Source organism: Ictalurus furcatus, chromosome 16 (genome assembly GCF_023375685.1).
Source record: "Ictalurus furcatus strain D&B chromosome 16, Billie_1.0, whole genome shotgun sequence".
Lineage (NCBI taxonomy): Eukaryota > Metazoa > Chordata > Actinopteri > Siluriformes > Ictaluridae > Ictalurus > Ictalurus furcatus.
In genome coordinates, this window is record NC_071270.1 from 6,822,086 (window position 1) to 6,839,090 (window position 17,005).

General features: G+C 41.5%; 1 protein-coding gene across 3 annotated transcripts in view; it reads right to left on the bottom strand.

Moving 5' to 3' along the window:
- The window catches only part of ttc28 (tetratricopeptide repeat domain 28), a 238,946-nt gene that overhangs the window by 218,511 nt on the left and 3,430 nt on the right, over positions 1 to 17,005 (bottom strand). For 2 of the 3 annotated variants that reach the window (XM_053644552.1, XM_053644553.1), the window contains exon 2: positions 7,072 to 7,359. In XM_053644552.1, coding sequence (XP_053500527.1) covers positions 7,072 to 7,359 — 288 coding nt within the window. Of the gene's footprint in view, positions 1 to 7,071; positions 7,360 to 9,114; positions 9,812 to 17,005 lie in introns of those variants that run through there. The other variant, XM_053644554.1, reaches the window with a different exon arrangement.

The window sequence follows — 17,005 nt, forward strand, 5'->3', positions numbered from 1 at the left end:
AATCTGTATTAAAATGGAGACGTATGCAGTATTCATGGAATTTTTAGTGTGAAGAGCATGTGTACATTATTTCAAATGTCCTCCGGCAACTTACTTAACAGACATGTGTCCAGAAATCTTTTCAAATAGTCAATAAGCCTGTTATTAATGTTTAAGCATTGGGAGGGGTTTTGATTGTCAAATGTCCCTTGGATAGATGGCTGTATTCACACTCATGTAATGTCTAGCTAGAAATGCGTCTCAGTCCACCTGAAGGGGTTGCATTTAGATCTAAATTCATTTTCAATGTCTTGGTCATGGCTACACCTATATTTCCATGATGCTAACCTCTGTTCAGATCATTCTGATACTCAAGACACGTGAAATGACCAGATGAAAACAGAGTCTCGGTATAAACATGAGCTGAAAACTAGAATAACTCTCGAGAACTTCTACCCCTTCTCTCACCGTGTGGTTAATCTAAATGCAAGTCAACTTGCATTTGGTTTACCGCGTAATTATTTATGATACAGTGTTCAGTCCACACAAAGCAGGAGGCTCCAAATGGAACAAGACCTTATTTATTCAAGAAACAGAAATTAGAGATAAAAGGCTTGATCATGGGCACAAAAAAAAAAAAAGCTTGTGCATTATGGGACGCAGAAGCCCTCTGACGTGCGGTCTCTTTTTTTAAAAAAAATGTACAATGAAAACCTTTCCACAATCTCTGTGCACCTCACCTGCAATCCTGTGGGCTTGACAACCATAACCTAGCAACCATGCGGACTCCGTAAGAACTAGAGAATGGCAATACTTGTGACTCCCTTTCAGAAATGCAATGCAAAGAAAGCAAGGATGGAAAAAATCAGACCATAGAAAACGATGGACACATGCACTCAATGTCTTTCACCCATGAAATGCTTGATCTGAATAAGAAAGAGCTCTTGTGTCTTAGCAGACTGGCATTGAAAGGATAAGGAAGGAAAACTCCCCATCTAAGAAAATGCTTTAACCAACACACACACACACACACACACACACACACACACACACACACACACACACTCTCTCTCTCTCTCTCTCTCCTCCTGCAAATGTCCAGGTCCTTTAAGGGCCTTTTGTGCTTCCTGTGCTGTTCATTCTCCTCATCCCTTCTACTGAAGGGGTTGCTGTGCCAACACTGGAGTCTGAAGACAGGGAGTAATAAAGTAGAGGGAAGCATGAGGTTCCCCAGCTGATTTGGGAACCCAAGCACATGTAAATGGCCTGCTCACAGTGCACTCTCTCGCTTGGGACTTAATTAGAGTTGAACTTGACCAGTGACCCCGTGGTAATGGAGCAGCAGGTCACTGCTATGACACCGGCCTGCCTGTCCTGCCACTTCGCTACACTTGACTAACCTTTTATAGACGCCTACTGGCATACGCGCTTTAATAGAAGAATTACGAAGGGGACGAAATCTGTTTTTAACGTACATTCTGAAATTACAGAGTGCTGACAGACCGGACCGGACGGCCCCATTTTAACACGTACCCATTTCACGCGTCGAGTCTGATTAAAAGTGAATACCGCTACGACACGCTTATTACGAACGCCTTCTCCTAAGCGCAGTTGTTCATGAGCTATGATTGTGAAACATAATCACAATGATCAAAAATGTATTGTTACTCCAACATATCATACTGAAAGATCATTTTTTCATTCCGTGCATCATCATTACACCCCTAATATCTACTAATGTCTGCTAGCTCTTTCTAGAAGCTGAAAGTACGATTCATTTCAAACCATGTGACGTTATTTTGAAAAAGCCGATCACGTTTACACTTTGCAAACTGGCTGTAAAGGTTTAACAGTAAAAGCCAACATAGTAAAAAAAAAAAAAAAAAAAAAACACAGTAGTCTGCTTAGAATTGGACTCCGTCCTGCTTGATAGCTAGCGATCGGTGATTATGTAATTAGTTGGAGAGCAGTGGTGCCTCGTTAAAGCTTTCGGCATTGAAATATCAGACCAGTCTGAATTTATTGTCTATGATTTGTGCAGCCATGCCAAACAAACTGCATTATTCATACTGACTGCTCCCAAGATAGATCTGCCTGCTTCGCATCACTAAGGGATCTACAACCGATATTGACAGACACTGCACAAAAATAACTGAAATAATAGTGTTCCATGGGATTAAAAAAAAACAAAACAAATAAATAAAGATACTGTTTTGCAAGAGCATTGTGTCACTATATGTTTTGATACCCAAATTCCACGGACACAAAGCCTCGAGCTAACGCGTGCATGCTGATGAACTCAAACTCGTCTGAATGCATACTGATTTGCACCCTTTCCGCATCGGCCGCTCCACATAACCTCTCTTTTGAAAGCCTGAAAAGTGTCTACATGAGTGACAGAGAGGCAAGAAGCAGCAACAATCCAACAGAATGCGAGCGCACCGTTTTTCTATGTCTTCTGGTCTAGGCTCACACAATTTTAATTTTAATGAAAAATGTTTTGTTTTGTTTTTTTTTTTAAATGAGCAAACGATGTAATACATGGCTAGTTACTGTAATGTTTATACTCTGACGTATTTTATAAAATAATCATGTATGATATTTCAATATCTTGGTACATTGACTTCTGAAACATTCCGTTTTAAACGTTTAACTTGAAGAGTAAAAAGAAAAATAATAATAAATCACACTGAAGGACACTTAGTGGAATGTGTTGTGTTGAGCAAGAACACAAACCCCATCTGTCTCTTAAAAGGCAGTAAAGAAAAAATAAAAAGAAAGCATAGGAATGTTCTCCTGTTATTGTCCTTGTGCTAGTTTGCTGGAAAGTTTGTCCAGTTTTTGGACAACAACATTGCAGTTGCTGCTCCACACCCAGCACTTCCTCCTATTCTACTCCAAGAGGAAGTCTGATACTGGAAACAGACTCCATGCTGGCTCTGACATAGCTTACTACACGTCTTATTACTGCTGTTCTGTTCACTATTAAGTTCAATTCGATTTCATTCAAGTCAAGGCAGTTGGTAGTTACACTATTGCCAAAGCACTGAAATGACAAATGACCCCAGCTTTGCAGACGAGAATTGCAATATAAAATCTCGTCATCATTGCAGAGGCGTGAGTGCAAGTAAAGAAATGGGAGTCATGTTATCTGTTTCAGATTTACAAAGAACAGTCATTTTTAAATGATTCCAAGTTGACTTTTCTCTCACCTTGCTAATATAACCTGGAAGTAAGATAACTTCATATAGTACTGATGACTCAAGCCAGCTTCTGAGGGCGAAAGTCTTACATACATGTGAATCAAGAACTTTGCTATCTATGAACTTAAGATGTTTACACACTCGGGAACATATTAAAATCAACATTAAGTGGAACAAAGCTGAACCACAGCCACACAAAACAGATGTTGTGTATAATTAAAGTTACCACAAACCACGAACCCATTTCATTCGATAATCCAGTACTACCATGTGATTAGTGCCCTTTTCTTTTATGACTGAGAGTTTTATAAGGCCCTGTTGAGTTTGTTTGTTGGCAGAGGTTGCTGAGTATGGCCATTCTCAGGAACGCAGAAATATGAGCATCTTCACTGTATTCATCTTATTAGCATTAGACATTTCGCTTTGGGTTAATATCTAGTTATTGCCTTACCGTGCTTCTATAGCACATCTTTTTCTGGACAAATTAGCAGCTTCTGATGAACCATAGGAATAATTCAATTAGCCTAGAAGTCAAGTGCATAATGCACACTAGCAATTTCTGAAGTCAGACAAGATCTTGAAGCTGAAATTGAAGTGAAATGGGTCTAAATGTATATACAACACATTGTTCCAAAGACACAGACAGGGTAGAATGAAAGAGCAAATGAAACGGATGTGCTCATGAGTTTCAGGATGGTTGTATAAGGCCACTGCATGGTAGTGTGTCATCATTTTCCCTGTCAAAATGTTGTGACTGGACGCAGGCATAAACCAGATCAATGTTCACCTAATAAGGGAACACAAGCGATTACCTGGCAGTGCCAAGGCTTAGTCATCTGAAGGGTCATTTCTGAGAAATCATCAATTATACAGATCTGATTATGCATGCATGTGACTATAGACTCGTATAAACTGGATTTCTATTAGGTTGTTTATATTCGGCTGCAATTTGGAGTATGTGGGTAAAACATATGGAAGGAAAAATACCAGAAATTTGGAAAAATATATTGCAAAACAATATACTGAGTGTATTTTCCAGTCACTGTATGACTGTGATTGGCATCATCACAAGTTACATACAGTATGCAACTGTGGTTCTATGAATAACTGCCGTGGGTGGTGATAATCAGCTGTTGTGCGTGTGTACACGCATGTTGAGAACTTGCATGCAAAAAATATCGTAGTGACATATGATGCAGTACTTAAAATATATTTTATACACACACACACACACACCACGGTCATACAAGCCATATTTCTGTGTGACTTTCTCGCAGAGTTCACGCTGGATCAGAGCCAGCTCTGAATGACAAGGCGTTTAATAAATCCATAGTTACACATGTAACTAGCATTCTATTTCACCCCTTCTATAGGTAGTGTGAATCACCTGGATAATCAACAGTGTCAGCTAAGGACTACATGGAAAGGTTATCAGAGTTCGCCACTACACTTGACCATTGGCAATATCCTTGTATAACCTGAAGAAAGTGCATGGTGATATGCATGTAACAGTAGATTTGTGGAGCACCACACCTCTAAACAATGCCCATGAGGAGCATTCGCTCTTTGTAGAGTGGTTATGTTAGGTAGACGCTGGGCACCCAACCTGTCCATAGGCTGTGGTGATTATGTCCACCACTCGATTTGACCAACCTCTACTTTGAAAAGTCTGTGACAGATTAACAGTTGGCCTGAGGATCGGATGGACGGTGCGCGGTACTGTTAGAACCATAGGGCACATATGTACCAGAGACAGCAAGAAACACTCTGCAGGTCATTCAACTGTTGTACAAAATTGGGTGATATAACCTTGGGCAGATACCTCACATTCAATCACCAGGTCACCACAGAGTAGTCTAGCCACCAACTCAACTCATGCAGGGCAAGTTTACAGCCAGAGCATGCAGTTCTCCCACTCTTTTTGATAAACTGCTAGTTCAAAGACACACATTTCAGTTTAACACACTTGTACAGGCTTGAAAGGAGAGGCCTAAAGGGAGTACAAAACAAGACAGAGGTCTCACACAGGGCTCCTACGGTATTGTGGCAAATAGAGGTGCCCTGACGCTTTCAGAAATAAGTAATCATTTTATTAGCCACAAAAGAGATGTAATACATGGTGATCAGGTGCAATATAATGGCTGCCATACCCTTTTACCAGGGCATACATGATCTATGTACTAGGGGCTCTTGCCTTCAGGAATGAGTTTTCTGTACTGTTGGGACTCAATGCTTAGTTGGGGATCTTGCTGGCTATCTCGAAGACACAAGCAGAACTCTTTGGCCTAGTTGTTCAAGTATGTGTAACATAAATTCAATCTGAAATAGAGGAAAAGTATAATGTAGACAGTGAGGCCAGTTGTGGGCCTGTGCATCCTGTCTAGGGCTGTCTATGTCTGCTAGTAAGAAACAACCAGCAATGTGGTGATTTGGTGAGGTGCAGTTGGACTGCCAAAGCCAAAAGTTTCACATATCTGGACTACCACTTCCAGGTGCAGACACCACTTCCATCGTCATATTCACGGTCTCCACAGAGCATTTGAGTACTGAACCTGGTTTATCAATGATGGACTAAGCTGCGTTTGGCCCTTGGCCTGTTCTTTTGAGAAAGCTTTGGCTTACCCTTTGGCTGAATTCTTAAATTTTCCCGTGTTTTAACTATTGCTTGCATAACCACTTTGAGATGCGAATTCCAATGTTAATCCTGTTTTCCTCTGCCTTGTTGCAGATATACTGGCTGTAAAGCAGACTGTCACCAGTCCCTGGCCTTCAAGGGTGTGCTCCATGGAATAGTTTATTGAGGCGACTGCAGCACACAGGGCAGATTTTGCAGGTGTGATCTGCACACATCTGATAGAGTGGATTGTACTAATGACACATGATCCTGCAGATAAACCGTGTTCACAAAAATGTGCCCCATATCCTGGTCTAGGTGTCTTACTTACTAGGTGTCCAAATCTCTCCTTAAATCCCTCTCAGTAAAATCTATGCACTGCAGCATAGTACTGTGACCGGTGTAGTACTAAATAGGGCACTCGTTGCTGTGCGTTTCTTAGCAGTGTCCAATTCTATTCGGGCCATTTCCATTTTACAAGAGTCTACATCGACAAGTTTACAGCAGGGACCAGACGAGACCCATTTTCAGATGTTGCTGAGGCCAGAGTTGCATGATGGTTCAACTGCTAAGTCATTATTAGCTTACAAAAAACTTCCAGACACAGCTGGAAACGTAGCGATCCTGTGCTACTTCGAATAAGAGGGAAATTGGGAAACCCAACCCAAGTGAGAAAACACGGGGTCCATTGTGTGAAAAAAAAAAAAAAGTCTCAGCTTACATGTGCACATGCACAAGAAGGTATCCAGGTAACTCTCACCACCCCTGGCAGTTAGGATGTGTGAAACAGAAATATAGTTTATATACGTATGTATTGAATACAAATATTATCAAATGTATATAAATACTCTAATAATTTCAGACTTATTGAGCATTTACTCATATACACTATATGGCCAAAAGTATGTGGACACCTGACCATAACATCCATATGAGGTTCTTCCCCCAAACTGTTGCCACAAAGTTGGAAACACGCAATTGTTTAGAACATCTTTGTACACTGCATCATTAAGATTTACCTTCACTGCAAATAAGAGGCCCAAACATGTTCCATCATGACAATGCCCCTGTGCACAAAGTGAGGTGCATAAAGACACGGTTTACCCAGGTTGGTCTAGAAGAACTTGAATGGCCATATAGTGTAAATGTAGTGATGCAATAAACAATACACAGACCGAATATCGTGCCAAATGATAATGTGTAGAATAATCATTATAAAACATATTAGTTCAATATCAATCCCACATAACTATCACCCTATCCAATCCCACCTACCTTAGGCCACTTGGGGTTGAGCAGACGGGCCTTGACTGCATCATCCAGCGCTGCGTGGTACTGGCCAAGTTTGAGGAGGGCAGCTGAGCGGTTGCTGTAGAGGATGCAGTTCTGTGGGTCGGCACACAAAGCCTCACTGTACAGCTCCACAGCCGTGCTGAAGTCACCAAGCTGGCACGCCTCGTTACTGCGCCGAACCTTCTCCATGAACTCAGCCTTGCTCATGACTGGTGCCTCAGCCCCAGTCGGTGCTGCCCTGCCCAGCGTCCGGGATCCAGCTCCTATAATCTGCAAACATACATTATGAGTGAGTGTTGCCTGGTGCGGATTATACAGCTTTCAATGGGTAAGATTTAAGCTTGAACAAATGTTTTGACGGAACTGATATGGTTAGGGGTAAGACAATGACATGACAACAACGTAGTGTACTACTCAGGTACTACAATTGTAAAACATCTGAGAAAATTATATTTCTATATTCCTTTTACTACCTACTAAACATGAAGTCAAATGTACTGCAAACATGTACACACTTGTGAACGTGTGCACTAGGGGGCAGAGTCGCATACACACACCAAACCAGAATATCAGAAAAACAACAAGTCAATTTGCTACAATAATGAAAATGGATAAAAGAAGCAAAAGTATTCAAAGGGATAATGAAGAATTTTAGTTGTTACACAGAGTCCTTGAGGATCATGTGTGGGAATATTTAGGTCTGCGTCAGAAAAGGAGATGGTATGCGGGACTGTAAATGACCAGGCCTGATGAGGGGGAAACACTGTACAGTAAGTTAGTGTGGCTAATGTGGCTTGGAAATAAGAAAATGCATTTTAGGTATTTCAGCATGGCCCAAGTACATAGCTTACATCAACACATTGTCCATCCCAATCCCAGTGCTACTGAATATACAGATTTGCATACAACAATTCTCTGTATCTTGGCACCTTTGCAGGAATATCAATCCACCATAAGAGCAAATCTCCTAAATCCGTTCAAATATTCTAGTGGTTTCCCTAACCAAACATTTGATCCCTGCAGTTTTGTATCCTTTTCCAAAATGTGAAGCTGTAAGCAGATACTGCAATGTAATGAACCCCTAGAACAGGGTTTTTTAGCCATTTATTATAGTTATCGTAGCAGACTATTGTAGCTTGTAGCAGAGCACTGCGAGTTATTTTGCTGCACATAAAGATAAGAGAGCAGCTGCAGGAAGGAGGAAAAACACGGACAATGCCGCTGGAAGGCTCTGCTCTATGCATTTGGCTGCAAGGAACACGTTGGTGGCTGCTGCTGACTTAAGAGTATGCGAGAAATTTATAGCTAGCCACCTCAGAGCTTCACATCTGGAGTATCCCCAAGAGCAAGGAGGGATGGACAAAGGGGGAGACTGAGGACGCCTGGGGAGAGAGAAGGAGGGCAGAAGCGGTGATCTCTGGCACAGGCCACACCTCTCCTCTAACGGAACTCTGGGATAGCGCAGTAATTACTTCCAGAGAGAGAAGAAAAAAAGAGGAAGGTCATAGGAGGCAAACGCTAAAGCTACAGGACAAGTAAGAGAAAGTAAGAAAGTAAAAGCACACTGGAGGGAATTCAAGTCAAAAAAGTAAAGGAAGCAGAACGGTTGTGAACCCTGGTGGTGGGTGTTTTTTTGTCTGATTGGAGGACAGGATAAGGGCATTCTGAGGACAGAGTCTGGGTTACTGTGTGAAACAGAGCATAAGACCATGAGAATAAAAAAGGTGCATGAAACAGGATGTTGGGGAAAAGAAGAAGAAAAAAAAAACAAAAAAAACAAAAGGACTGTCAAGGCAATGAGGGGAGAGAAAGTGGAGGGGAAAAGAGACCGACTGAAACTGAGGGCAGGAGGAGAGTTAAAAGGCCAAGAAAGTAAAATCTGTTTTAAGACATTACACTTCTCTTTTAAATGAGAAAAAGAAAGAACAAAATGGAAGGCAAATCATACATTAGTAGACTGTATTGTTCTTAAGGTTTTTTTTTTATCTTTTTAAACATACGAACCAAGAAGAAATTCATGCCTACCTGCAAGTGATTATGTGAAATAGTTTATCTCCTCAGGCATGCGAGTTCTACCGAGGTCTAAACCCTTCTGTGTGTGTACAGACGGTCTGCCTGAGACCAAGACCGTAGTGAGTATTATCCAGGCCAGACAGAGATAACAGTGTTGGGTGTGTTTATGCTGGCTGTTCACCACATGGACACGCAACGGGACTTAATGAGAGCCTTGGTGGTGGTAATTCTGCACAGACAAATTTGGGTACCACCAATTCAGGGAGTTCAGGGAGTGAGACTCAACTTTCAGCTGAAGCAACAAAGTGCAGAACTCGTGCTGTATAAGAACACACACACACACACACACACACACACACACACACACTTACTTGTCTAACTATCCTTAAATTAAAAATTAATGCTGTGCATACACCTAAATCTAACCCTAATTTTACCCTCGGTAGCCAACAGAACTCCTTTTGGCTCTTTTAGTTCTTAATTACAAGCTGCAGTTTTTTTAAAAACAACTAAATGTCCCCACAAGGTCAAAACTGTCAGATATTCCTATCCTCATGGGGACATTTCATCCCCACCAAGATATAAAAACATGCCCACACACACGGAGCACACAAATGTACCTCACAGTGGGCATGTACAGACCCACCACATGCACAAACATGCCACACGTGTAGAACCCAAACCATTCAACAGTCCAAACATAACAGCTGTAAACTTTCCACAGACACAACAACGAACAGATGAAATGTAGGCCAATTAAAATGTCTTGTAGATGCTTAGGCAGTCTTACAAAGAGATCATTCACTATATTTGTGAAACATCTGTCAGACAACCTTTCATAAATCATGCCACATATTTCTGCTATCCCAAACAACTTCTGAATGGATGATCTGACAGGAGAGATAGCACAATACCATCCTCCCCCCCGATTTCCTTTTCAATCGCGATACTTAAACCGAGCTCGTATTTCAGTTCTGAAATGACCTAAAATTTTTAAGCTTCACTTAAGATGGCCACTTCAAATAACCCATACTATCTGTTCCAAATCTGTTCAAACACTCGAAAACTTGCAGGACAAAATACACACCCATCAACATGGCTTACACAAAACCGTAGTGGTTTTTTTTTTACCCAAACAAAGAAAATTAATTAAACAAAAATGTCATTCTAGAGTAACTCTTATTCATGGCAACTATAATGAAATCAATTCGTTAAAAAGTTTTCGAAACAGTTTTCTTTGTTCAATATCTTATAATAGCATGTTCGCTAATTGGGGGGCGGGGGGGGTTAAATGGGGGGTGAGGGATTGTTCCTCCGTATCCAATCCAGCATTTTCTGCTGAGATCATCATGATGCTGATACTGGATATTGGTGCAGTGACGTTTCTATGGTACAACATGGTGGAGACACTGCTTTACTTTCCATCTTCTACAGTTCTTCCTCACAGCAAATTGCTAAGTGAGGCACTAAGTCAAACTGCAGACTCTTTCCAATAATACTCCGGGCCTCAGCTCATAAAGAAGGAATTTTCAACCTGCTTCTTGGGCCTCGGCTCAGCAGAACAAACAAAGTGCCGGCACACTTGCTGTTTCGGTCAAGACCCACTCGCACGGAACAGTCCAACCACTGAAACTATCGTTTCTGAGTAGGCGTTGCCTCCACCTGTATGGCCCGGCCTCTGGCAGCGGGCTTTATTTCTCCTTCTTTTCTCAGGTCACGGGGCCAAAGCGCATTTCTGGGGGGAAAAAAACAACAAAAAAAAGCAAATCTCTATGTTGGCAGGTAGCTGCAGGAGAAATACATGCCCACTTTCATTGGAAGCTTTAAAGATTTAGCTTCAACATGGCATGATGTAGATGTGGAACAGCTGCTCCTCCGGCTGCCCATCCGCCAAAATCCCAAAACATAGAGCAGATCTGAGAACTTACTCGACCCTTTTAAGACTGGCCAAACAGCACGCATGAAGAGTGAATCTGAGATGTGTACGAGCTGTCATGATAGCACACAAGTGCAATAGTTTCATTAGGAATTAAACATGTTTGTAGCTTGTCTGGCTCTTTTAGTTTTCCTGACACCTTTTGAGGCGAGGGATGCTTGAAAATCAAACTTGAGAAACAACACTAGAACAATGGCAAATGCTTTCAGGGCCCTCTTTAACGAATCAGCTTATAGGGCTACCTCATAATAAACATCCAGCCACGAGCAGTAAGCCTGGTGTCCGTTAGAACCCTAAGCAACAGAGATGATGACATAAAATGATGCCAATCTTCACGATTAACGATGGAAATCAAAGCGGAGCAGACTGCAAACTGTGCTCTGCGAAAATATCACAAGGGGGTACTACTACAGCATCTTCCTGCAATACATGTACCCTATTAAAACATCCGAAACATAAACCTCAGGACTGTGAAGATAACAGCTCTTACCCGGTGCATTAATTTCGGTCAAAGACGACGTGGGTTCCTGACACCAAAAAAATTTATTTTACTTAGAGCTGTATAGAAACGCTTTTCAAAATGAAACCACCCCCTCTCTTATCCACTGCAATCCTACTGGTCCAAAAGGTAATGAATGTAGCTAGCCGACTGTTTTACCAACGGTGAAGGTGCCGTCCATTTTCCATCAAAATAATTTACTCTGCGTTATATTTAAAACACTTCCAACTCACTCACATACCTGAGCTTTTCTGTCATCATTAAGAATGTTTCTGTTTTTCATCCATCTTTCTCCAATCCCCTTAAATCCCTTTTTAAAAAAAATTCTTCATTCCTTCCATCCGAGGTATTTTCTTCTTACACCATCTTACTTTCCTAGCAGGGTGTCATGATCGACAAATTTCTTTCAACGTCGGTTTGAAACATAACTAAATTATTCAGCCGGCCTTCATGTCCAAGTGTATTATCACAAAAGACTCCTAAAAATACTCAATAAATAAAACATCTGGCAAAAAGACTCACCATGTCAATACCTACACATGGTTTTTGTGATCCATACAAGCCCCTGTCTTAGTTGTTACTATAGAAACAATAACGTATTAGAACGTTAATACAAACCTGTGAACATCGTTTCCAGCTGGAGTGAAAAAGAAAGACACAGGTGAATCTGCTGCTCTGGGAGAAATCATAAAACCGCTGTGAAACATGCGGCAGTCAGTAGGCTGGAAGCACAGCGGTAGCTACGCAGACGGCACTGAGAAGCTGAGAAGCTGTTCAGTCAGAATCTTGCTCCAGTTTCTACACCTGTTATGTGAACACTAGAGTACTGAAGTGTATACTGTTGCATACTGAGCACTGAGGCGAGTCTTCTACAGCGGAGGTGTCCAACACTAATCCAGGAAGTTGATTTCAGGGGATTTTCCTGCTCTAACACTCCTAGTAAAAATTTGTCATGCTATCTGAAATTAATGTAGTCCTGTGTACATAGTTGTTTTGTATGTTATGGTGCACCATGACCCAATATTGATGTATGTGGATTTCCTTCTTTCCTCCCCCTCCAGGCTGTAACAATAATAATAATAATAATAATAATAATAATAATAATTTCATTAGGATATCAGGTTCATTACTTAAACGTGTATAATAGTATTGTCTATTTACTGGAGCCATACAACTTTTCATTCCTAAACGTTTCACTGCACATTTATTAAAATGATCATTAGATTCAAGTTGACAGCACTGATAGGCCTGCTTGTTTTGAGTTACTGAGGTTTCTATTAAACCGAATTAAGTTTAACTGACCACTCACACTGGGTAATAACTCGGAGAACTCTGAGTTGATGGGCAGTAATTTCCACTACTGTAATCAATGTTTAAAAACCCAACGTTTAGCACACTCCAGTGGTGCAACAGAAAAGCGTTCGCCGTATCATCCAGCAATCACGAGTTCGAATCCCAACGATGCCACAGCCATCTACGGCCGGGAGTCCAAGAGAGCAAAACTGGCCGTGCTCTCTGGGTGGGAGGGACGGCATTCTCACACACCCCTGTCAATCACAGCGACACTAGCCAATTGTGGGAATCTGCGAGCTCTTGTATGTGGAAGAGGGCGGATAGCACTTTAGCTGGCGTCGGGTGTCTCGGAGGAAGCACGTTTGCCCTGAACGCTTCTGTGTGGTAGCTGTAGTGTGATAGGGGAGAGCTGGCTGTTTGGTGGGAACTAGCCATCACCAAATTAAGATTTATAATGACATTTCATAAGTGCGTTGTAAAAAATTGTTTTTTTAATATAATTAAAAGGACATCCAATCAAAATCACACATTGAACATTTGACACATTGGTTGTAAACATGCCTACCAACCAAGTCATCCATAACATTAAAACCATCTGCCTAATATTGCACAGGTGCCCCCTTGTGCCGCAAGGCATGGACTCCACAAGAACTCTGAAGGTGTGCTGTGGTATCTGGCACCAAGACGTTAGCAGTAGATCCTTTCAGTCCTGTAAATTGCGAGGTGGGGCCTCCATGGATCGGGACTTGTTTATCCAGGACATCCCACAGATGCTTGATCAGATTGAGATCTGGGGAATTTGGAGGCCAAGTCAACACCTCAAACTCTGTCATGTTCCTCAAACCATCCCTGTTTGCAGTGTGGCAGGGTGCATTATCCTCCTGACAGAGACCATTAGGGAAATCCGTTGCCATGAAGGGGTGTACTTGGCCTGCAACAGCGTTTAGGTAGGTGGTACGTGTCAAAGTAACATCCACATGAATGCCAGGACCCAAGATTTCTCAACAGAACATCGCCCACTACATACCTGGAACACCTCAAAAGATCTGCCATTTTGGAAATGCTCTGACCCATTCGTCTAGCCATCACAATTTGGCCTTTATCAACGTTGCTCACATCCTTACGCTCACCATTTTTTTCCTGCTTCCGAAACACTGACTGTTCACTTGCTGCCAAACATATTCCACCCCTTGACAGGTGCCATTGTAATGAGATAATCAATGCTTTTCACTTCACCTGTCAGTCAGTGATTTTACTGTTATGGCTGATCTGTGTATTTCTTACAGCAGTTTAACAGTAATCTTAAGACATCCGGTTTGAATACTTCCTGATGATATGTGTTGAATGTGGTAATTCATTTTAAAAGACTACCAGCGCTTTAGACACATAGTTTGAGTGTGTGTGTTGGGGGTGCAGGGATTTAGCCACATGTACAATTGGAAATATTGCGATCAAATTACTTTGCTAACTACATTATAATGGAGAGACTGGATTGCTTCAGCACAGACACGAATCGTGAGATGAAGATTTCTTTCATTTATTGTGATGGAGATCTAGAGCTGAGGTTTCAGTGAGCACAGTATGGTGTGTACTAAACGCAGAAGGTTTCCATGCCAGAACTCCAAGATGTACAGGACTCCAAGACGTGACCCAATTGCACAAGAAAAGCCGGCTCAAAGTCATATAAATAAGCCACAGAAGTTTTGGGATTCTGTTCTGTGGAGCGATGAAACAAAACGATCTTTTCAGCACGATGGATCAGCTGTATATCTGGAGAAAGAAGAATGAAGAAAGAACACTGTTCACAGTCAAGCATGGTGGTGGCTTGGTGATGCTCTGGGGCTGCTTGGCCCTGGAACCTGCGGCGTGTGGAAGGCAAGATGGATTCACTGAAGTACCAGGAAATCCTAGGAGAAAACATCATGCCGTCTGTGAGGAAGCTGAAGCTTCGGCGTCATTGGACCTTCCAACAGGACAGTGATCCCAAGCATACCTCAAATTTGTTCATTGCAGTGATCCCAAAAATACTTCAAATTTGTTCATTGCAAACCACTGAAAGTCTGTACATTTGGACAATGAACCTGATTTGCAATGGAGATTGAATAATTTTGATTACAACTGTACATGGAAGGAGAACTGCAACAGCAAAAAGTGCAAAAATAGCTGAAATTCTTAGAAAGTGTTCGGGGTAATTTTTCTTTGACATATTACTGTCTTTTCCCATTTTCCTCACTATTTTGGCAAAGCTTACTTTTTTGGAGAAAAACTATATAAGCTGCACCTTTAGCCTTCATCTCTTTACATGCAGCGCACTCCGCTGTCATTCTTCATATTCGGTATGCACTTTAGCATAAACGTGCTTCGTCACTGTCTGCATGATGTGCATGCGTCATTTCTTTACTCGCAATCACACGCCAGCTTATTAGGCTTTTGGATTTCATTTCTTGCATCATTGATCTAGATGACCAAAATAGGTAGCTAGTAATAATATCACGTGATGAAGATTGCAGTTTACACCACATCGCTGTTGAATTCTCTAATCTCTTTTGTCAGAAACTGTTCATTAATTTTCCATAACATTAGCACTTACAATAGTGCTGGCTACCAGGCACATCACTGTTCTACATGCATGCACTCATTCTAATTGAAGTTCCCGTTTCTTTAGTAACAGCTAATTGACAGGAACTTGCGCAGACACTCCATATACTCTAGGTCTAATACTAAACAGACTAAAAACATGCTGCAATTTAACATCCAAAAAAAAAAAAAAAAAAAACAGTTCCAGGTAAAGCTGTTCCTTGAAGTTTTCTGCCAGGAAGGAGGACGTTGCGTTTGGCTGCATCTCTGTAACAAGCGACATTGTTTTGTCTAATTAACTTAAAGAGCTCTTATAAAACAACAACAAACTAATTTGGTTTGTGGACTTTCCACAACATTAAATGTAACTATACAGTCTGTGGACAAAAAAGGAGGACTTTAATATATAAAAATACAAAAAGGAATAAAACGCTTTGGGGCATGTTGTTATAGGTTAATAATCAACTGCTTCACAATGGGCTTCGTCACACACCCTGTCATTGCTTCTTTATCTATAACTGCACTCCGTCATGTTTTATTCCTTAAAAATATTGTATAATGAAACAGATTACTGATTAATATTAACTGAGCACACACCAGAAAAATCACCAAAGCATGGCTTGCCTTTAATGGCATCTATTGCAACATTTATGGCAAACAATAATGTTTACTACTTAGGGCAAGTGCATTCAAATTTTGAAATTTCATTCCTCATTGTTAAATGTGGCCACGCGTTATGATGTCAGTGTTGCTGAGGGGATCTTAAAAAAAGACTTTAAGACAGGCCTGTCGTTCATCAAAGAGCCTTCGGTGCCCATAGCCCTGTCACCGGTTCACAGGTTGTCCTTCCTTGGAGCACTTTTGGTAGGTACTAGCCACTGCATACCGGGAACACCCCACTAGACTAGGGATGCACCGAATGTTCGGCAACCGAAATAATTCTCAAGTGAATAAGAGACAGAATAAATTTTACCGAATAATGATGTTTTTGATGACGCGATCAAATAGCAAGCAGCGTAGAGCGAGAGGCGCGCACGCTTTATAAATGCAGCAAGTACGTTGGCAGTGTGGAAGCATTTTAACGTGTCAGAGAAAGACGCTAAAAACGGCTGTTTGCAGACACTGTTCTGCTGAGTTGTCTAGAGGGGGGTTCATCTGCAAAAACTTACAGCACTACAAGTTTCACTTATCGTTTAAAATCAAATCAAGACAACCGCGAACAGCATGCAGAATACGAGAAAGACACGGCGGCGGCCGCAGAAAGGAAATTTCTTCCTCCCAGTCCCCAGCACACCCACTCCATCTGAAGCTGACTTCTTAGAAAAGGCAAAAAAGTTTGTCGATGACAGTGCCAAAGCTAAAGGCATTACTAAAATAATAATGGAATTCATCGCCTTGGATGATCAACAGTTCTCGGTTGTAGAGGACGTAGGATTTTGCAGGCTTATAGACTATATTGAGCCCCGTTACACCATGGCTAGTAGATGGTATTTCTCAAACGTGTGCTTACCTGAGATGTATAAAGTCATTTCAACTCTCGTCCAAGAGCTCTCGGCTCTTCCTGAAGAATTAGGCTAAGTATGCTCATGTCTAGGACG